The sequence below is a fragment of the Pogonomyrmex barbatus genome, unplaced genomic scaffold (assembly GCF_055798465.1).
Source record: "Pogonomyrmex barbatus isolate J1 unplaced genomic scaffold, ASM5579846v1 scaffold26, whole genome shotgun sequence".
Classification (NCBI taxonomy): Eukaryota; Metazoa; Arthropoda; class Insecta; order Hymenoptera; family Formicidae; genus Pogonomyrmex; species Pogonomyrmex barbatus.
In genome coordinates this window covers 563,637-587,224 of record NW_028297123.1, presented here as the reverse complement: position 1 = coordinate 587,224, position 23,588 = coordinate 563,637, and the positions used below count along the sequence as shown (strand labels likewise).

Here is a 23,588-nt window from a genome sequence, read left to right as displayed (position 1 = left end):
ACTTTTTTCGAGAGTTCTATAATTATATTGGAGCGTTAGTCGATAAAATTCATTGAAACAGAGAACCTAAGGTTCTCTCTTTATTATTATGTCATATTCAAAGTAGCTTATTCGAAAAGAAACTGATAAACGATATCTTGTTGTGTTGTGCTCCGATGTCAGGTCACTTTTTTATTCGAGTGTGCTTGGCTATCTAATCACTATTACTTTGTTAACATTGAAAATTGCTTAAAAATTTGTTCGGAAAAATATTTTGGAAATATCATGTAAAACATACAATGTAAAAAAATTAATTTTTTAATCCAACGAAATATCAGAATACCTTTTAAAGATTAAGCAATTTTTTTAATTTACATTTTTTATTGCATGAACTTAAGCAATCGTGAAAGTGTTTTAGAAAAGATGGAGGCTTCACAGTGGACGCTCGTTATCAGTAAATAAAAAAGTGGATTTGTGCGTAACGCTTTCACCATACGAATTATAGTTTTGCGCCTATCTGTGAAAGTCCGCCGATGGAGGAGCATCTAACGAGAGTGAAGCAAATCGGTTGAATCGGTCTCCAGAGAGTCTCCATTGGGAAAGAAAGAATAGAGTCGGTGGCAAGCGGAGCGAACTTTACGCTTCGCGCGTGAATTCATATTGCGCGAACGATATTTTCTCAGATAATTAACGCGATGGCCTCGTGATGGCGCGTCATTGCAAGATTGATTTTTCACCAAGCGCCAAGTATCGAGGATCGCTCTACGCATTTTTGACTCATCACATCGTGATATAACGACCTCGCTCGTTACGTCGCGACGTGATCAATGAAAAGAGAAACAAATACCGCATATCGCGCGCGCGGTTCGTTGAACTTTTAATCGCGCTATGTGGGAGAGCAAGGCGGGTTATATACAGGCCTGACGCACGCTCTAACTGCGCTCGTAGTGACAATGTGTATAGGGTGTGTCGAGGGCCACGCTTCCTTCCGTCCCGCAAGTGACTAACGCCAGGTCGTTAAAATTCATTTCGACATCGAGTCACTTCACTTGGCAGTTTGACCCTTGAAAGACGAAAGATGACTTGAGAAGAAAACTCGATAGAGCGAATATGGTTTTCACGTCCTGTTATATCACGCGTCCGTTTTCTTATTTAGGTAAAAGAAAGAATTTTATACAAAAATTTCCATCTACAAAAGTCTTTTTAATAATAAATTTCATATCGGTACAAAAGATGTGATATGAAGAATTGGCGCCAACTTCTAATTTAATAAAATAAAAAGAGCTTTACATTGAAATACATTTTATTTTGTAGTTCATTTTTATTTGAAAAATCGTTTCATTATTTCTACAAAAAACATGATATCAAAAATTGGCACAAACTTTTAATTATATGAAGTAGAAAAGAAATTTTGTAAAGGTGAAAAAAGATGTTATCAATCCAAAATTAATATTAATTTGTAGAAAAAAAATTTTTTATTAAATTATTGTACTTGTGTTTATATAAAAATAAAATATAAAAGAAAATCTGATGTGTAAAAAAAAAACGACGTACAAAAATTTGGCGCGCCCGGGTCGCATTAAAATTACTTTTAACAATAATGAATTATGTGACAGACAAATAGAAAACAGTTTGAATTAAAATTTAATGTATTTTAAGATTTTTTATTTTTAAACTTATTTCTTTTTTAATACTAACTAAATAAAATTAGTAAAATATATAATTAATTATTAATTAATGAAACTTTTTACATAAATAATGCAAGAAACTTAAGAGTTTATTTTATTAGAATGTTATCCAATATAAACGCATGTGTTTTAATATTTATTAATAAATTTTTTAAATATTATATATTTACATATAATGTTAAAGAAAATTATATAAAAATTATATAAAAAATTTATTTACAAATATTTTTAAAAGTAATATATACATTATTAATGTAAAAAGATAAACAGTAAAAGTGCAGTATAATACAGTAAGTGTGTACGTACGTGTTTTAATGCGACCCGGGCGCGCCAAGTTTTTGTATGTTGTTTTTTTTTTTCCTTACACATCAGATTTTCTTTTATATTTTATTTTTATATAAACACAGTACAATAATTTAATAAAAAATTTTTTTTGGCAACTACAAATTGACATTAATTTTGGATTGATAACATCTTTTTTCACCTTTGCAAAGTTTCTTTTCTACTTCATATAATTAAAAGTTTGTGCCAATTTTTGATATCATGTTTTTTTGTAGAAATAATAAAACGATTTTTCAAATAAAAATGAACTACAAAATAAAATGTATTTCAAATGTATGTAATAAAATGTAAAGCTTTTTTATTAAATTAGAAGTTGGCGCCAGTTCTTCATATCACATCTTTTGTACCGATATGAATTTTATTATTAAAAAGACTTTTGTAGATGGAAATTTTTGTATAAAATTCTTTCTTTTACAAATAACTTACTTTATAAATAAGAAAACGGGCGCGTAAACTTGGCGTTATTTTTTTTACCTTATTTAAAAGGTAATTTTATTAGGATATCACTCATTTTTTTAGTAACAAATAGTATTTATTATTTAGCATATTTGAAACATTTTTTTACTTTACATATATTAGAAAAAACAATCAGTATTCAGTCATTATTGTTTAATAATCTTTTTTAAAAAAAATATATACATATTTTTTGCTTCTCTAGGCCATTTTTTCTTGTTAATTTGCGCATCATCAATGTCTATCCATCCATTAGACGTTTTATTTCTACATATACTTGTATAATGATCATCTTCAATAAATGATCCATGATGAAAAATGGCATTCATTACCTTATAAAATTATCTTCCTACTGATATTGTAGTTGTTGGTATTACATGCAAATTAAATTGATCTATTTTTATTAATTTACCATTTTGTTCTGAAAATAATTGTAAATAAATGATAAATATTTCTCGTGTTAATGTTAATTCTTTTTTAAATATTGTATCTTTCCCTGTACAATTTTTACATAGGTCATGAGAGTGATATCACGTCGAAAAAATAATATTTAATAAATCATTAAGATCGTAACTGTCTTTCTTTAAATTAGTAATGGGAATTGAAATAAGAATATTATCATTAGTAATAACAATTGTATTACAAGTTTTGTACCGTATAGTGGAACGTATTTAATTAGATTTTTTATATAATCATATTTTTCATAGATAGCTATGAGAAATTCAAATGCATCTTTTATACAGCTAGAAAAATTACCTCTTAAATCTTGTCATACTGTAAATGTATTCAAATCAGATATTCCGTTTTCATATCGATTCATTAATATACTTAAAACATTTAATTTATCACACTCAAAAATTTTCTAATAACATTTAAATGCAAAAGACATTGCAAAACTGCATTTGCGTAAGATGAAACTTTATCCTTATTTTGGAACCCATGTATTGCCTAAACAGTATTTTTTTGAACCGTTTCATGTGATTCTTGAACAAAAAAAACTTTTGATAATGTCCATAAAGTATCTTTTATTTTAGTATATTTTTGTTTTGAAATAGTAATCAATTTCGTTTCTGATTTATACGTTTGTTTTAATCGATTATATTCAATAATTCCATCTTCACTAGCTTTTATAGATGAGGGATCGTAATTAATTAAATACAAACCTTCTCTAGATGTTACTCATAACAAAGCAGCATAACTTTGTCCTGCATTAAATACAGAATTACCAATGTCCATAATAGCATTTTGTAAACTTAATCCTTAGCTTTTATGAATAGTGATTTCATAACTTAATGATAATAAAAATTGTTTTCTGATAATGTAAGCTCTATTCATCACTTGAAATTTAACGCTGACTCTTTCAATCAAGTATTTTGAATCTGTAGGTAATAAAAGTTTGAACTTTTCTACATATTCAGTATTTATATCTTGAACAATTGATATTATCAATTGTTCTTGCATCTTTTGCGATTGTACCATTTACTAGTCCCAAACTAGCATTAATATTACGTCTTATCATTAGTTTTGCTCCAATCTTAATAATAATTTGTTTCGAAAGTCTAGCTGTTCTAGTATCATCTTCATCATTTTTCGATAATACTTTCAATACTTTCTTTTTTATGTATGAAATTTATCATGTCTTCAGCAATTAATAATATTTCTTTTGAATTAATATGATTCAACATTGCGTTTAAAATATCACACACATGACAAGTAGGAAGTAAACACACAGTGTCAATTGGTAAATTGATAATAAAATTACATATTTCATCCAATCTTGAATTAAAAGAAGTATTTGTAAAAAATATTTTTCTATTTTGAATCTCGTGATCTGAATTTGTCAATAAATCAATACGAATACGCGATAATAATTCACGATAAATCATATCTCCTTGCTGTCGCATATTAATTGTCAATTCATCATATTCAAATAATGTTGTCTACAAATTAATGGTTCCTAAAGTGCCAATATATTTACCAATTTTTTTCTTTCAATAAATGAACAAAAACAAAATCTTCGTGTACAGGAGGTAATTGAAGAAGATCTCCAAATAAAAGAATATGTTTTTTACCAAACCAGCTATCATTACATTCAGTAATGTCATATATTTCGGATAATCGAAGATATATATATATATATATATATATATACATTAAAATTAAATTAGATATCATTGATATTTCATCTATTATAAAAAGTATAACATCATTTAAATCCGCTCATAGAACTTTCAATATATGATCAAATAATTGTTTATATTTAGAAGTGTGACCATGTTCAACAGGTAATTGGAACAATCTGTGAATTGTCAAACCGTCTATATTAAATGCTGCAATATCTGTAGGTGCTGCTATAGCAATTTCTTTATTAAGATTTTGTTTTATCCAACATTTAATAGTCTTAATTAGAAAACTTTTTCCAGTACCACCTTCACCGCTAACATATAATCATAATACTGATTTATTTAATTTAATAGTCTAATAAGTCTATCAAATACTCTCTTTTAATCCGTGTTTAATTTTATTATCATTTCAGAAACATCATCTTCTTTAATTTTAGTTCCAAGATTTTTAAAGTCCTGCATGGCTTCATTCGCCTTTATATTTTGCACACCTATTGCATTTTCTGGATCATCTTGAGATACATTTTGTTGTTTTTGCAATTCATTATCTAGATATTTCTGAACTAACTGTTTTGCAATTTCAAATGCCGTTAACATATAATATAACATATAATTACAACATACAACATATAACATATAACATATTATTTATGTTGTTTTATGTTATATGTTATGTTTTTTTATGTTATTTATGTTTAATGTAATAATTTGTTAATAATTGTTAATAAATGTTAATAATTTGTTGTCAATAATCTAATAATATAATAAAAATCTAATAATTTAATTTGTTGTAAAAATCTAATTCTATTTCTATTTCTATTTCTTCAATGTATTATATATTATTACAATATTACTTACAATATTACAATATTATTTACTATTATATGTGACACATGTTATATCTTTTTTTTTATTAATCATTATGTACAACTTCACACGAAGGACATCTGTCAAACACATATCATATAAAAAAAATGAGTGCTGCAAGAGCTGTCATACAGAGACGTTCATTAGCGCCTCTTGCGACAAAAAAAGGAGAGTCACGACGACGACCAGGACGTTTCTTAAATTTACCAATTTGAACTTTGCATCACGATTGCGTCGCGATCTCAGTTTATAGAACACGGAGAAAAAAAATAAAAACACTTTTCTTATATAATTTGATAGTCGATTAAGCGTAATTAAAACTTAATCAATGCAGTCATTGTTGAGATATGAAAATGTAGACCGAGTTCATCTCGGGGTCTCGCGTAAATAGAGCCACGGGCGTCTCGCCGCCGTTCTACGCGTACTTTGCTGCGCGTGAACTTGGCGTTGAGACACCACCCGTGTCTCTTGATTTCACTGTTATATATTTATTTTCCGCGCGACATTCATTAAACTGTGAATCTTGAAAAATTACAATGACAATTATAGTTATTCCTAATTTGCATTTCTGACTGTGCAATATATATTTTATTTATTATGATTATACTGAATGATTAATATAAAATATCGAAACGTCTTTTTGATATTTTGTTCTTAATTATTATAAGCAATTATTATAAGTACCATATTATAAAATCCAGGAAGATAAAGATTAATTTTTATGTCCCTTTGGTTTGGTTCAATTATTTGTTTCAAAATATTATTAGTTTGTTAATTCATTGATATAATTGCTGTTGCAGCATCTGAGATGTAGTTTAGCAAAAGTATATGACGCCGGAGACACCCTATATATTGCGGCGCTCCGGGAGTCGCTCCCACGTTTCAAGAATGCGTTCGCGTCATTGGATCGCTTCCTAGCGCACCTTTTCCGCATCCTTGTGCACTCTAAGCTTCTCATTACCGTCATTCGTTATTTCAATTCTAGAAATGCGTGCTTGTACGAGAAGCCGCTTGACACAAAAATATTGAAAATTGCTCGATTTATACGACAAACTCGATTTTATACACGAAAGTCGTGCGACGTAACCTTGATTGTTGCTCGAGTCTATGTTAACGTAAAAATATCGCCGTTAAGGCGATGCTGATCTTGTCTGTATTATCGACAAAACACAATAATTTTTGTATTGCTCTAATTTTTTATTAATTTTATAGATCTGGAAATCCTTTTCTACAATTAAAATTTATGCATTGATACGTTTTTAGTTTTATATGAATTTCGTATCAAGAACAAGAAAAAATTTTTAAATTTAGATCTTTTTTTATTAGTACCTTAAAATGGTGTCAAAGCTGTCAAGTCGCGTAAATATTTACTTTATATAAAAATTGTATAGCCTATACTTACTAAAACTGATATTGCTAGAAGATTATACGAAGAAGCAACGTTGAGTTAGAATTAGGTTTAGACACTTATTAGGGGAATATAACAAAAATTTGTTCATATGTGTATCATGTGTGTACAGAAATGTATGTATGAGTGTACGTATATATACATAAATGTATTTACGTATGTTAGATGTGCATATGTATGAACGTTTTCGTCGGAGTTCGCTCGGCCAGCATCCCCTTAACACGCGACTCGGATAATAATTGCAGGATGGTATGCGTATTTCTATGATTTGGATCGTAATGCGAACAAAGTCTCCAAGTGCCTTTTTGTTCAGAAATGCAACGCTTCTGTTAACGAATTAATGCCGCGATGCGACGTAATTACAGCGTTGTTAAAAATGCATCGTAACTGATTAGTGAGAGACCGCGGTGACAAATGATGCAGGTGAAATTTAAATGATTACAATCTTTGTGTCTCTCTCTCAATTTATTTAACCACTACATTTAACAATAATATTTGTATTTTCGATGTATGTGATATCCTGTCTGAACCAGAAGTTTTGAAATACATAAGAAAATAGAAATATTAATACAAAACTAAACGGAAAAATATATATTTACCTTATTATAAATATAAAAAAAAATCAATAATATTTTATTTTATAAATCTAAGCTGGAATAGCAATTGAGCCGAAAGAAATAAAAATCAAATAGTACAACTTGTGTGTATTGGCTGTTTGAAAGTTATAATTCTCTTCATAAGTAATACTTAACAATATGATTTATTTGGATTAATCATCAGTTATAAAAGTCAGTTATAAAAAAATGCAATAAAGTTATTGCAATATTTATATCGTATCTATTCGCAATATGCTAATATAATAAATTAACCTTAAAACAAAATATTTCGAATCAATTTCTATAAAAAGCTGCAAAAATATATCTCCTCCAATAACTTCTCTTGTTTAGATTGACTAGTTTAAATTGTTATCATCATTTCAATTAAAACAAAAAACAAAAAAGTATTTAGAGGAATCGAAGAATAAGAATTAATAAGAATTAAAATGATAAAAAAATGTGAGTAAATCACAGAGAACAGAATTTTATTTTTATGTTTTAATTCATTAAAACATTGTTATTTTCATTGTGTAATTACAATTTATTTCAAGTTTGAAAATTCAACTTATGTATTTTATCTCAACTATTTTGAGATCAACTATTTTGAGAGTGATTTAAAATAGCTATTTCTAAAATTAAATGAGCATGAAACTGTCGACACTTTATTTACTGAATCCTCAAATAAATCGCGACCGATTAAAAATATGAGGAGATGCTTAAACAAAGCAGCTTTATAATGACTGCAGGACCTTAAACTTTATTCGTTTCAGTCTACGGATCGAAATAAAATATTTAGTTTCGGTACATTGAGCAAATAGCGCAAATGATTATAAATGTTAAAAATATATAGAGCAATGAAATGATAAACATGATGTCAACTGTTGAACTCAACCACATTGTTATTTTCCATAAGTAACTACGGCAAACAATCATTGCGCCAATTAGATAGATAGATAGATATTTATTTTTTATCTTTCGGCTTTGAAAGGGGCATTGCGCCAATTAGAAAACTGCAATTAGGAGCGTCACGAGTAAATAAAGTATAATCAAATCTTTTTAACTTGAATGCCAAAGAAACAAATAATTCAAGTTCTGAAAGTACAAAAAAAAATTTGATTTATAGAAGTTCAGACATCATTTAACATTAACACACATTATTCGTGATATATATATATATATATATATATATATATATATATATATAAAATCATGTACATTAAAAATAAATTGAAATATCTCAATTCAATATCTATAACTTAACAATCTTAAAAAAAACTATTATTAATTTAATAATAATTTTAAAAAACTTTTTATATTATAACTCTCAATAATATAAATAGATAGTTTGTTACTTCAATTTTATAGTCAAAAAAAGGGACTTGATTTATAAATATCTTCTTAAACACACCCATTCATCTATATCTTTTATTAACCAATTTTAATCTACTTTCCTTACTATTTCTATAACTTTTATTATTTTGAATTTGCAATAAAAAAAATTTATTTGTTGTTAATGTTTATACCTGTTTATGTGTATACCTGATGAAAATTAATAAATAATTATTTTTGCGTTATAAAGACATTTTTTCGAGATATGGAAATCAATTTTAAAATAATTTGAATTATAGAAATAAATACCTTCCCTAATAAGGACGTCCTATTAGATGAGCCAGATATCCTGAGGATTACCTATTATGATCCTAAAACATAAACAGGATCTGTGGACTTGCAATGAGCGCCTCATTACGTCCTCGAGACGTCCTTAAGACATTCTCCACTCAGCCTCAAGCTATTCTGAGGACTTTCTTAAGACGACTTTAGGAATTCAGAATGACTTCAGGGATATCCTGAAAACGATCGCGATTTCCGATATTAACTGTTAGTACTGAAAATCTGACATGACACACCTTAACGGAAAATAAGTGAAAAAAAAAATTAAAAATTAAAAAAAAAGTGATGAAACATCTTTTATCTTGTATCATCACATGTTTTTAAAACCAGTCACTCATCTATTTGGAGATCCTGCTTGATGTCGCTTAATCTCTGTATTGGGATATTGGGATATTGGGAAACCTGCTATCGAAATGATGAAATAAGTGATTATATAGGACCTCGACTTAAAATATGATAAATCTGGTCAATGAATGTTACTATATTGTCATATAAATTTTATTTCTCGATTGCACATGTAATTCTTATAGATAATTTAATTACATATATAGAACCGTGAACTTAGATTATGTTTAATGAGAATCATTTTCCTTATGAAAATTGTTGTATATATTTTGCTTACTTGTTTATGAATTTGTTAATAATTGTATTAAATATGGGAAATATTTTTCTTATTTATATACAGGGTATCCCAAAATTCCCGCATTTGGAGTACATTACGTGATTTTTTATGCTAAAAGAAACAATTTTTTCCTTTAACAAAATTGCGTGTGACGAGTAGTTTTTACAATAAATCAAATTAAAAGTGACGAATGAGCGCGCGTATGTGCATAGCGATCAGGGTCGACGCGCGTTTCTCAGACCTGGTACCTAATCTTTGATGACTTTACGTACTATATTATTTAAAATAAAAATTAACAAAATAAATATTGTTTTCATCCTTTACCGATTTCATAAAAAAATTGTCTGATTTCGTAACATTATTTCGAAATAAAAATAAATGTAAATAATATAGTGTATGAACATTTTATTATTTTAATTATAATGCGCAATTGCATATAACAATTAAAAAAATACTGAATTTAACGAATTATTTAGACTTCGTTAAATTTTAAATTTTCGTTTAAATTTTTGTTTTAAATTTTTTGTTAATTTCTAATAATTATTCGTTAATTTCTTTTTTTTTCATTTAATTTATTTTTTAATTATTTTTTATTTTGGAAGATTTGCTATTAAATATATGTCGAATCATGCTGGAAATGCTCCAGCTTACGCAAGATAGTTTTATTCACAAAGTCAATGCCTGCATACAAATAAGAGGATTGCACTTCGAACATCTTTTATAAATTTAAACTTTTAATCAGCCCTTTTCAAACAACTATTATTATTAAAACTTACTTGAATATCTCAGTACATCACAAATGCTTACGAATTGTGTTTTCTACTTTATTGTTTTAATCGTGTAATCAATAGAATGTTTTCTTTTAACGAAATATGTAACACTTAATAACGAGAAATTAAACTTTTAAACTTTTTAACAATTATAAATAATTTAATCAAATTGTTTTTTATGAAGGAAAATTTTTTGCAGAGCATATACGCAATATGTATAATACTTTAAATATGATTATTTCAAAATATTTAAAATATTTTTATAATATTTTTGACATATTTTTAAAACAATTATTTACATAATGTTTAGATCATAATTATCAAAATTATTTATTTTATCAAATATAATTTGTTATACTTTTCTTATTTAAATAATTCTAATCTTTTACAATTTTTTTAACTTTGATACAAGATATTAGATATTAGAAATAATTTGATACAAGATATTAGAAATAATTTTACACATTTACGAAATATGTGAAAAAATTTCAAGATATCGGTACAACCGTTATTTAAAATTTTATGAGATTAAGTAATTATTGTAATATTATAAAGATAAATATTTTTGTATAATCTTTTGTTAATTTTTTTTGAGAAAATAAAGAGAGAACCAGTTTTCTCAAAATATCTTAAATTATAAATTTAAATATTTTATCTTTAAACACTATTATGAAAAAATCAATATTTTGAGTTTTCGTGATTATGTACTCACATAATTAATAAGTATTCGTTAAATTCAGTATTTTTTTTATTATCATATGCAATTGCGCATACGACAAAAAAAATTAAAATAATAGAATGCTCAGTTCATACACCATATAATTTATATTTATTTTTATTTCCAGATAGTGCTATGAAATCAGACAATTTTTTTATTGCATTGTTAGATAAATAATGAAAACAGTACTTATAACTGTATTATATTTTAAACAATACAGTACGTGAAGTCATCAAAGATTAAGTCGCCGGCCTGAGGAACGCACGCTAGCCCTGACCGCTACGCACATACGCGCGCTCATTCGTCACTTTTAATCTAATCCACTGTAAAAACTGCAATTTTGCTAAAGAAAAAAGTTGTTTCTTTTAGCAAGAATCACGTAGTATACTCCAAATGCGGGAGTTTCGGGACACCCTGTATTATAGTTAATTAAGAAAGATAGTAATTAATAATGTTTCATTATTTAGTCATTAAAAATATATAAAAAATGACGATTAAATGACGATATATTTATGGTGATAATATTTCGTGACAAATGTTATATTTATTTTACGTCATCATTTAATACACTGATGACGAATGACCTTAAATCACCGTCATAATGACGTCATCTTGCTACTTGCTACTCAAAATATGTTATTATGGTATTTTCAGAATACGTGTCAGAACTATATCAAGATAATGTCAGGATTATCAACAATTATTTATTAAAAATGTGTTATACATAAATGAATCAAGCTTTATTAATTATAACTCGTTAATTATACAAAACATAAAAATTCTCATTTTGAATATATAAAATAAAATATAAATATATATAACATAAATTATAAACTCTTTAAATAAATAATATTTTTTGAAGATAATTATTTTTAAAGGAACTTTACACCTTAATATATATGTATAATATATACATATATTATTTATATATATATATATATATATATATATATATATACATATAACGCATTTTTAAGAAATAATTGTTAATAATCTTGACATTGTCCTGACACAGTCCTGAAACGTATTTTGAAAATACCATAATAATAACATATTCTGGATTAATATTGGTTACATTATGGACGTCCACAGGATTACGGACGGATATGTTTAAGACTTTTTCAGGACGTCTCTAAGGATGCTTGTGGGATATTCTGAAGTTATCCTACAGTCATCCTAAAGTCATCCTAAGAAAGTCCTCAGGATAGCCTGAGGCTGATGGCTGAGTGGAGGATGTCTCGAGGTCGTAATGAGGCGCTTATTTGCTAGTTCACAGAACGTCCAGAAATTTTTGTCTAAGTGTAATGTCTTAAATATGTCCTACATATGTCCCGGGATATTCAGGACTTATCAGGATCATCTTAAGGACGTTCTATGCTATTAGGGTTGTATCTCCTATTTTTCGACTTATACAAATTTTCTTTATAAAAACTTGTTATCTTGAAATATCTAACGATATTTCAGAAGGAATAAAAAAAATTCAAATTATGGAAGAGTTTTCGAGTTAGAGACTACTCTCTAAAATCGAATCAGTGTATTGTCACTGAGAAACAGTAAATAGACACTGATAGTCTCAGTTATAAGTATAGCACTGCAAATCAGTGAAATTTCATTAAAAAAATTAGTTAAAAGTAATGATTGCTTCTATCAGTGATATTTGACTGCAGGAAACAGTGATTGCGTATCAGCATAATCGTAATATATACTATTTTAATCAGTTAATATTAACTAGTGAATAGTGAATAATAAATAAATAAAAATTATTTGTACCTGTACATTTATTAAAATTTTACATTTATTAAAACGTAAAATACTTATTATATAGTGCATATATAATACATTGAGTATTTTCTTAAAGAAAAACAAATGTATATATATTATCTTCTATATCACCATTTATCTATTATATCTAAAATGCCAGTATATATAATGGAACTAGCCAATAATAATCCAAGAGATTAAACCAGGATGCGGTTTAATCTTCTGCAATCGAAAACGTTATAAGTATCAATATATTTCGTACAGTATATTTTTCATAATATAACACATTATTCACATATAATTTAATCCTAATCTAACATTGTCTAATACAACGAAAGTAATAAAAGCCAGAAAAAGTTAGTAATAAGTTTATATATTCATTGTAATAAAATAATGAAGAAATAATGACAACAGACAACAGGATGTAATAGACATATACAAAAAATATTGTCTCTTTAATAAAGCAAGTGATAATGTTTAATCACATAATCTATTACAAAAACCATTAATAAGACATGAGAAAATTTATCGTAACAAATAATAATTCTACAAAAATTAATTAAACTTACCAAATGCTTTATCTTCGCTTTTCAAGATGTTTCGAGAGAGACACGTACTGACATGCAGGAATAAAGGAATAAACAACGCACAAGCACAGAAGCTAAACATTTAATTGCGAACTGTAGTGAAATCTTTTTCACCGTCCAAAATCAGTGAAATATAAAACAGAAACGTCTAAGTGGAAGTGTTTTCACTGAAATACAGTAAATAGTCACTAATTAACAGTGAAATATTATTTTACTGTTTCAATTAAAGACAGTTTCACTGATTCGAGAGAGTAGGGATTATATCTAGAATAAGCCTTGCGTACAAAAATAGACAAAAGTAAATATAAGATATAGCTATATATTATATTTGTCCATTATACATTACGTTTAATCCTTATTCCTAATTTTTATTTTCAAAAAAATTTAATATTTACACAATTATACTTGTTTCTAATATTTCTCCCATTGTACTAGATGTAATATATATGATGCTAATGAAGCAAGTTACTTATTTTCTTTAAAACATTTAATCTAATAAATAATTTAAAAAGTGATGCACCTAAAAAACATTTAATTAGCAATAAACAAAAATATTAATATGAATGGTGTACGAAGCTAATTTTCGTTTGATATCAATTATATGAATGAGTAGGAAAAGCTAATATCTAAATCAACAAAGACAATTAATTTAAACGAATGAAATAAATATATACTACCCCCGAGAATCTAAAGATGTATCTATTGTAGCGTTTGACATTTGCCGGAGCCTTTAAGATCATCGACGCTGCGCTCGAAGGTCAACCACTTCCGAGCGTCTTTACTGGTGCACATATCTTTGTTAAAAACATATATAAACGTTGTACAAGAATTCGATTTTCTTTCCGAGTGTAACATGTAATTTACAATTTTTTTTCTCGTTCCTTCTCTCTCCGAGAGAAGGCACATTGCATAGTCGCATTTTTGCAATCCGCTTATCTTTTATTTATTACACGATACTTTTATCATCCGGCACACAATTTTGAAAGAAACTTACGAACTTACGAAATTGAAAATGTATATATATATATATATATATATATATATATATATATATATATATATATATATAACAGTAACGACTGTGACCAGAAGCTCTTGTACTTTTGACATATATATGTCATAGAAATGAAAACATTTTAAAACTTCAAAAGTGCAAGAGCTTCTGGTCACAGTCGTTACTGTTGGTCATTCATCATTAATCGCGAGAAAACAATACAGCCCCCGTATATATTCTCGTTTTCTATAAACATTTTCTATATTTCTAAATAATTCGACATAGGATATCTATTCAAAGAAAAAAAAACAGAGATTGACTGTTCTCCCTTGCGTCATTCGTCGACTCACGCAATTCCGCGAGTGGGAGAGAGCGAGAGATACTCTCTCGCCATTCGCATATGTGCGAACACTTGGACGTCTATTTATACATACATACCTTCGTGTCATTCACGGGACACCGAAGACGAACACACTCGGAACGTAGAGATCAGCGTGGCGAGTACGTCGTACCGGGATGAACTAGACAGCATCCGTATCCGACATTCATCGAGGGAGAAAAGACGAACGGATTCCTCGGTGGTCTTTCGGTGGACCGGATGCAAGTGCGAACACGCGTGCGCGTGCGCGTGCACGTGGCGAACGGGCGCGATAATTCACGGTTTAAATCACGGTCATTCCACTCGCGCACGACCTTGTACGAGAAACGTACAAAAAGTGCAGCAACACAATAGTGTACGAACAGTTCCCACCTCCATTCTCGTGTCGAACTTCTTCTCCTCCCTTCCTGCTTTTCCTGTTGCCAAACACAACACTGAAAAGCCTAGAATTTCGTTTTTTATCGGAGGTAACAAAGAAAATCCACTCTCAAATATTCTCCGCTCTTCCCTTCTCTTTTTTTTTCATTCCCATCTCTTCAATTCTTTTCGGAGAACTTAAAATTCTTCGGAGTATTGTCTACACGCGTCGGCCGGCGTTCGATTGTGTCGACTATTTTCGTTTAAAAATATTGCGATTCGATTTACGCACGACTTCACTCCTCGCATCGCGAGTGTGGCAACTTCAAACGACACGCACCTCGCAGCCAATTTTACGCTTTCAACAATCCCTTTCGCCGTACTATCGCACCGTGCTATCGTAACGTGTAACGTCGCGTGAACATCGCCGACGATGAATGTGAATCACGTCGTGATGTTCGATAACGAATGCGATACAGGTGCGGTCGCGCGATGTCTCCAACGGAGAGGATTAACCCAACAATCGATCGATTTACTGATCCCCGTGACTGAAAATCCTTTTTCCTCCGGTTTTGCTCTGGCTCGCGCGCGCGTTCACGTTCACCTCAATACAGAACCGGGTCGAGCAGGCGTGACTCACACCGGTCGGACTTCGCGGTCGACGGACGCGAATTTTATTGTGCTCCTCACCTCGTCCCGATTTATGATCGCAGCGGCGCGAATCGAAGGACAAGGAGGGCTGATCGGTAACGAAAATTGATAACGAAATAATATACAAATTACTTCACTCCGGATCCACGATGACGTCGTCTTGGAAGTCAAGGGATTATACAAAGAAGATTTTTCGTGGCGGTGGTGATCGAAAACAGTCCCTTTCTCTTATGCTTTTTCTTTATCTCGTTTATTGATATGTTCATTAATCTATGATAAAGACACGAAACTTGAAATAAGCATTCGCGAGACGCGCGCGCGAGATACTCGCCCTCTTCGACTATTCGCTTCGAGAGAACGATCGCTCGTGTCTCCTCCTTTCGTCCCTTCCTTCCTTCTTTTGCTCCTTACTCTTTCGCACACTTATTTATTCTCTTTCTCTGTCGACTTGTTTCCCTCACCCCCTATCCCTTTCCTTTGTCCGTCAAGTTCTCCTCCTCCGTCGTTCTTTTCTCTTCCTTTCGAATTTCCCCTCTGATCTTTTCTTTCACTCTTTTTATCTATAATCTTTTCTCTCTCTCTTTCTTTTTTCCTGTCGTCGCAACGAACGCGTGCCACGTAACCACTTTACGACGTTTTAAAACAAGTACTTCACGGTGCCCGCATAAGGCACGCACTGAGGAAGAACGAGCCAGCGACGCGAGCAACGCGGACTGCAAGTCTCCACTCCTCGTACGAACGTTTCCTCGTACGAACCAATTCAACCGCCGATTCACGCACCTACACACACGCACGCGCAAAGTGCGGAAGGGGAGAAACAGAGAGAGACAAGGGGAAGGGGGAAGAGAGAGAAAGAGTGGGTCCGGTCTGGATCGCAAGAAAAGGAGATCGAAAGTTCGAGGGAGAGAGAGAAATGCGATGAATGGAAGGAGTAGAATGAAGGGAACAAAGGAAACGGGCGAGGGTTGGAACGAAAGAAGGCGAACGATCCGAGACGAACACTTGGATCAAGACAGATCCGAGATCGCTCCGGCAATATCATTGAGCCTCCATCGTTCTTATTTCGAGGTACCTGTCGATTTAAAAAATGTGATCTTCAATAAAATTTAATGTCGATATGCGTTCCTTCCATAACATTGATATCAATTTGTCGAGAAGAAACTTCGGTACGAGCGAATAATAAAAAGAACGCGGAGCAGAGAAGCGAGAGGGAATCAATATATCACGTTAATATAAATTAGGATCTCACTTTCTTTCACTAGAAATCTCACGCCGATCGATCGATCGTGTTTCTTTCATTATGACACTGGAAATTATCCTTATATGTACAATCAATCAAAATTTGAATTATACATTGTTCGACTCCGAATTTAAATAATTGTGAGCATCGTTCAACTCAACTCGATGGAAATAATCATTGATTTTGTTAATGTCGGACACTAATTGTTGAATATCTGATGATTTATTGGAATAATAATAATCGACAATAGAATCGTGTCATCCCGTTTTCCAATCTCCTTTTTGCATGACGAAGATAATAGGAGGAGACGAAATATGATGGAGAGCGAAAAAAAGAGAGAGAAAACAAAGAGAAAATATCGAGATTGAACTGGCCATTTGTCGACAATCGCTGGGCTTATTGTGTTGAACTACAGATAGATATAAACAACTCGCAATGGTCGAATTTAAAGTTCCTAACCACTTACCATGGTTCTGGATGACGTTAAAAGCGAGAAAATATGTATATAAAATAACATTTACAATCGATAGAATGGATTTGTAAAATATGCTGAAAACTTTTTTTCCCCATACATAACCATATCTATATTCAGAAACGAATTGAATCTAATCAAGAATAGTCATATTTAATTCTCCCACATTTAATAACATGGTTTTTTATTAATTTATTAGAAAGAAAACTTGATGAATTGATTTCAAGGAAAGACACATGTACTTAATAAGAGCCTAAAGTTTCTATTATTACTACACATGCAAGCGCGCGCATATCTTATTAATTTTGTTGGAGCAAAACAAAAATTTTTGATATAGTCTACTAGTCTTCTATCAAGTGCAAATGTTATTTTATCGATTTAATGTTTTGCAAGAAATTTTGCATTTTCATATATTTCCTCGCTTCTGATGTCATATTTAAAATTGTAGTGAATCGGCAGGAGCTTTAAATGATTGATATCTATTAAAAAGATAATTGATATCTATTAAAAAAACAGATATCTATTAAAAAAGAAATGAAAAAAATATCAAATGAAAAATGTGATATATTATTAATCGAAGAAAAAAAATCAATCTGTCCTTTATTTAAACTAAAGAAAAATCTTCATACATTGTATACATTACAAAAGAGTGAGGTCCAATCGGACACATTGCCGATTAGTCGATTATATTAGTCGAAATAAAAAAATTTTTGATAAGTGGTTCACTAGAAAATTCCTAGATATCGGCTGATGTGAGTGGTGTGTCCAATTGAAAATGTGCGCATCTGGGACGCTCCCTCAGGAATAAATCTAATCCTAATGTTTAATAATCACTTTTCGAATTTATATAAAACCGATAGCATTTAAAAAATTTTTTATTTACATTTTTTTATATATAGTACATATAGTACGTATATGTATAGTACATATGCAATAAAATTAATAAGCTATGCGCGCGCTTGCATGTGTAGTAATAATAGGAACTTTAGGTTCTTATTAAGTACGTGTGCCTTTCCTTGAAAAAAATTCATCAAGTTTTCTTTCTAATAAATCGGCATCTAACCGGTGTTTGCACAAATACTGACCTTCTAAAAAGAGAACTGGTATATCATATCTATATAATTTAAAATATTGCTCGTTTTCCTGTGCAGTAATATCGACTTCTTCTAATTGATAACGACCGGTAAAATGTGAACGCAATTCGTTCTTTAAAACATCACAAAGCGGACACGGAATCTTTGTGTATAATGTTAATCTGGGTGAAGAAGATATCGGCTTACACCTAAAAATCATATAACATGCTTCCTCTTTTAAGAAATCTTTTTTGCGTTTAATGTAAAAATTAATAAAATTAAACTGTCATTATAAAAAGATTTACTTCTATTTATTAAAATATATAACGCGATGGGATATACTTTGAATAATAAAATAGAAAAAATGTACAGTAAAAAAAATACACTTTTATTATACCTCCCCGCATTCATTTGGAAGTTATTTTTTTATATGTACATGTATATATTGCAGAAAAATGTAAAATACTAATGTATACAATAATAATCTTATTTATACAAATAATAAAAGCTATAAAGCTATCCAGCTATTTGGAATATCGCATACAGTTTTATAGTATAAAAAATAATCACTTTTTATATATAATTCATATTATCAATGATAAACATATATTCCGGTTCATGCAAATTGAAATAACAGTCTTGATGATTTGAAAACTTACAATTTTTCAATGAGGATTGATGATGCACCGCCACCTCCATTGCAAATTGATGCAACACCTTTTTCTCCAGCTTTAAGAGCGTGTACTAAGTGTACTATGATACGTGCTCCTGACATGCTACAAGATTCATATTAATTTCACAAATATCTAAATATTTATATGCAAAGTGTTTAAGAACTAAAAATATACAAGACAGACGCATTCGGTCATGGATCTTGTATAATAATAATAATAATTTTTTGAATTTATATATACGTATATATAAATTTAATAGATTTGTATAATAATAATGTGTATACACATAATATATACACATATATTATACTTATATAATAATTTTTAATAAATTAAATTCTTTTTTTAATAATAAATTTATACGCGCACGCGTGTATTTATGTTATATACATATATGTAATTATAATATTTGCAAAATTAAATTTGAAAAGAAATAATTAAGAAAAATATCTTAGTTATATTATATTAGACATTTAGAAATACAATTGTGCACGAAGAAATTAAATTAATCCAAATTAATCTATCCTTATAAAAATGCAAATAATTTTTCCTAAATTAAAATGTGGAAATATTGCAACACGAAATATTATACATTCAACATATAACAAAATTTTAATTTAAAAAGTCCGATAATAATAACGTGCAATTCATAGAACTGAAAAATTTACAAATAAATATTTATTAAGCATCAAGATCCAGTTTTCGATCATTTTTGGCGTTTACTTAATCGTGTTATATAATTACTATATCTGTCAATTTTATTATATTTCTCTCATAATACTTTTATCAGATAATATGATTCTACGATTAATATTTACTCATATATTGAATAAATAAAAAAATTTATTGTAATGTGATCTATTGATATTATATTTGATGAATTTGATACAAATTTGATTATAAATTTTTCGTAGAAATTTGTCGTTTAAATTCATGTTATGGTGTATATGCAAGTTTAGTAATTAATAGTAATTATATAAATTATAGTCGTTCATTGCGCATGAGCGAGGACAGTGATCCTCATCCTGAACTTAATGACGCGTTCCTATACTTATTAAAAAAAAAAAAAGTGTTGCAACTTCATTATCCACGAGTGTGTGTGTATATATATATATATATATATATATATATATATATATATGTATATATATATATAAATTTTGCTTTTGCTTCGAACATATCGTTATTTGATTTGACAATATTTAAATGTACTAAGATATTTAAAATGGAATGTATCCAAATAACTCACCCTATGGGATGTCCAAGCGAAACAGCACCACCGTGAACATTTATTTTTGCAGGATCAATATCGAGCATTTTTTGATTTGCCACAACCACTACGCTGAAGGCTTCATTGATTTCCCAAAGAGCTATATCGTTTTTATTAACTCCAGCTTTAAAAAGCAGCTAGACACATAAATAAAAGCTTAATAGCATATTATTCCTACTTAAAAAAAACTTTCAATCATCTGTCAACTTACTGTTGGTACAGCAAGAGCCGGTGCGATTGGAAAATCGATCGGATCTGTTGCTGCATCCTGAAAAGCAACAACTCTTGCCAAAGGTTTAAGATTAAGTTTTTGAGCAACATCGGTAGTCGTCAAAATTAAAGCCGCAGCACCATCATTCAGAGTGGATGCATTTCCAGCTGTCACCGTACCATTTTCTTTCTGCAAGTAAAAATATATACAGAGAAAATGTACATAGTATTAAATACTAAAAAGAAATATTTTAGTCAAGTTATTACTTTACTTGGAAAACTGTGCTCAATTTGCTAAACTTTTCAAAGTTGACTCTTTTATATTCCTCATCCTCAGTGAAATTTATATCTGTTTTGCCCTTTTTTTGAGGCACACTGATGGGTACAAGTTCATCTTTATATACATTATTTTCATAAGCCATTGCACTACGTTTATAACTGCTGATAGCATATTCATCTTGTTGCTGGCGAGTAATGTTAAGTTTCTTAGCCGTGATTTCGGCACATATACCCATGTGACAATTATTATAGACATCAGTTAATCCATCGAATACAATACCATCCTATTAAATTTTTCAATATTAATTATTTATGTAAATATAAATATAGATATATATTACTATATTTAAAGAATAAGCTAATAAGAAATAAAGAGAATATAATTCAACCTGAAGTTTTACTTCACCATATGGCGTGTTACCACGTGCTAAATAATATGGTACATTAGACATGGATTCCATACCACCAGCTAAAATAATTTCTTGATGACCACATTGCAGAGATTGAGAAGCCAACATGATACTTTTCATGCCACTTGCGCAGACTTTGTTCACTGTTGTACATATTGTTGACTTTGGAAAACCTAAAAGTACATTAATCTTATTAATATTCTATATGTTGGAAAACTCAAATAAATTCTATAACAATTTGCAATAAATATATATACATATATATCAATTATTAAAAAAATATATTTTCAAGACCTGCGAATAATGCAACTTGTCTTGCTGGTGCTTGACCCAAGAAAGCTTGACAGACATTGCCCATATAAATTTCTTTAATTTGATCTTTGGCAATACCAGCTCTTTCAACAGCTGCCTAAAGAAAAAAAAATACAATCATTAGTCATAATTTAAAATATACATAATTTAAAAAATTAAATATAAACATTAATAATACATGTCTATGTCCTTACTTGCGCAACTACTGCACCAAGTTTAGTAGCTGACATGCTTGACAGAGACCCAAGAAATGAACCCATTGGAGTACGTACAGCACTAATTATTACAATATCGTTTAATTTGACTTTAGAACTATACAAACGATACAAACGTCTCATCATAAAATTCATCTAAAAAAAATAATTTTTGAAGAATTTATCTGCATATTTTCAAATAAATTTGAAACAAAAATATTCTTCAAAAATTTAAAAAAGATACATAAAAAAATATAATTTATGTTTATACATAAATCATAAAGAATAAATTATTTTAACCGATGTATATATATATATATATATATATATATATATATATATTACTATAATGGAAAAAAGATTATGTATGAAACAGCACAATATGCTTAATAACCAAATATTTTAGAGAACTAAATATATAATAAAATAATGCAACTTATGATCTTATTTAATTAGTAATAACTTACTTTCACCAATTTCGTTATCGATGCCATTATGAAAAAACAAGTATTCTACTGTATACAGCCGCTACTTAAAAAATTATCAATGCAAAATAATGTCTCTTCGTCTTTTGTGATTTCTTGGTTATATGTATTTCACCTTTGCCCTCTTGGTATACATATGTATATATTTGCGAGGCTCTTCATACATTTTTTGAAAAAGCTTATCTCCGCTTTATTTTCCGTTTTTCAAGATTCATAATTATATTTTAATTTTGTTTTCATATCGAAGATAAGATATTTACATTTGTTCATTATATTTATTTTATTCTTTAAACTTTTGTACTTTCTTTTTTCTAAGTGTCGATCCTATTGTCCATCTATTGGTGATTTAAGCTTTAAGAAGTAAGAAATTGACCAATTATAATCGAATATGAAAAGAATAATCGACTATGATTGGTAAATTTCTTACGACTTAAAGATTAAATACTTATTGTGGACCGACACTTATAATCAAATATGAAAAGAATACTCGACTATGATTGGTCAATTTCTTACGACTTAAAGATTAAATACTTATTGTGGATCGACACTATTGGAGTCCCATGAGTGTCGGTAATAAGTATTTAATCTTTAAGCCGTAAGAAATTGACCAATCATAGTCGAGTATTCTTTCCATATTCGATTATAATTGGTCAATTTCCTACTTCTTAAAGCTTAAATCACCTATTATGGACCGACACTGAGACGTATGGGTGAATTCCCACTGAGCGCGTCACGCGTCGTGTCATCTATTGCGTTACGACGTGATGCGAGATAAATTTAAAAAGTGCATTCGTTTAGTGTCGGTCCACAATAAGTATTTAATCTTTAAGTCGTAAGAAATTGACCAATCATAGTCGATTATTCTTTTCATATTCGATTATAATTGGTCAATTTCTTACTTCTTAAAGCTTAAATCACCTATTGTGGACCGACACTTACGTAATGTTTTGTGCATCCACTGCTTTCTCATCTGCTTGTCACGTAATCGAAATTTACCGAACGG

At 29.4% G+C, this 23,588-nt stretch overlaps 2 protein-coding genes across 7 annotated transcripts in view; both read right to left on the bottom strand.

The window, feature by feature from the left end:
• The window catches only part of bdg (sodium-dependent transporter bedraggled), a 42,039-nt gene extending 26,700 nt beyond the window's left edge, over positions 1-15,339 (bottom strand). The window contains exon 1 of the mRNA XM_089078648.1: positions 15,018-15,339. The gene's annotated coding sequence lies outside the window, so the exon portion shown is untranslated. The remainder of the gene's footprint in view (positions 1-15,017) is intronic.
• Positions 982-22,903, bottom strand: Acat1 (Acetyl-CoA acetyltransferase 1). 6 transcript variants are annotated; one of them, XM_089078652.1, is made up of 9 exons: positions 22,568-22,900; positions 22,101-22,256; positions 21,889-22,003; positions 21,574-21,767; positions 21,178-21,468; positions 20,907-21,095; positions 20,675-20,832; positions 19,411-19,527; positions 982-1,042 (listed from the first exon to the last, which is right to left on the bottom strand). In XM_089078652.1, exons 1-9 carry the CDS (start codon positions 22,592-22,594, stop codon positions 997-999), a joined length of 1,293 nt encoding a protein of 430 aa, XP_088934778.1. In that variant the 5' UTR covers positions 22,595-22,900; the 3' UTR covers positions 982-996. The 6 variants fall into 6 exon arrangements, with proteins under 6 accessions (XP_088934778.1, XP_088934782.1, XP_088934780.1 ...); XM_089078654.1 differs by lacking the exon at positions 982-1,042 and adding an exon at positions 13,083-13,220; XM_089078653.1 differs by lacking the exon at positions 982-1,042 and adding an exon at positions 15,490-17,038.
• Between the last annotated feature and the right edge of the window lie 685 nt (positions 22,904-23,588).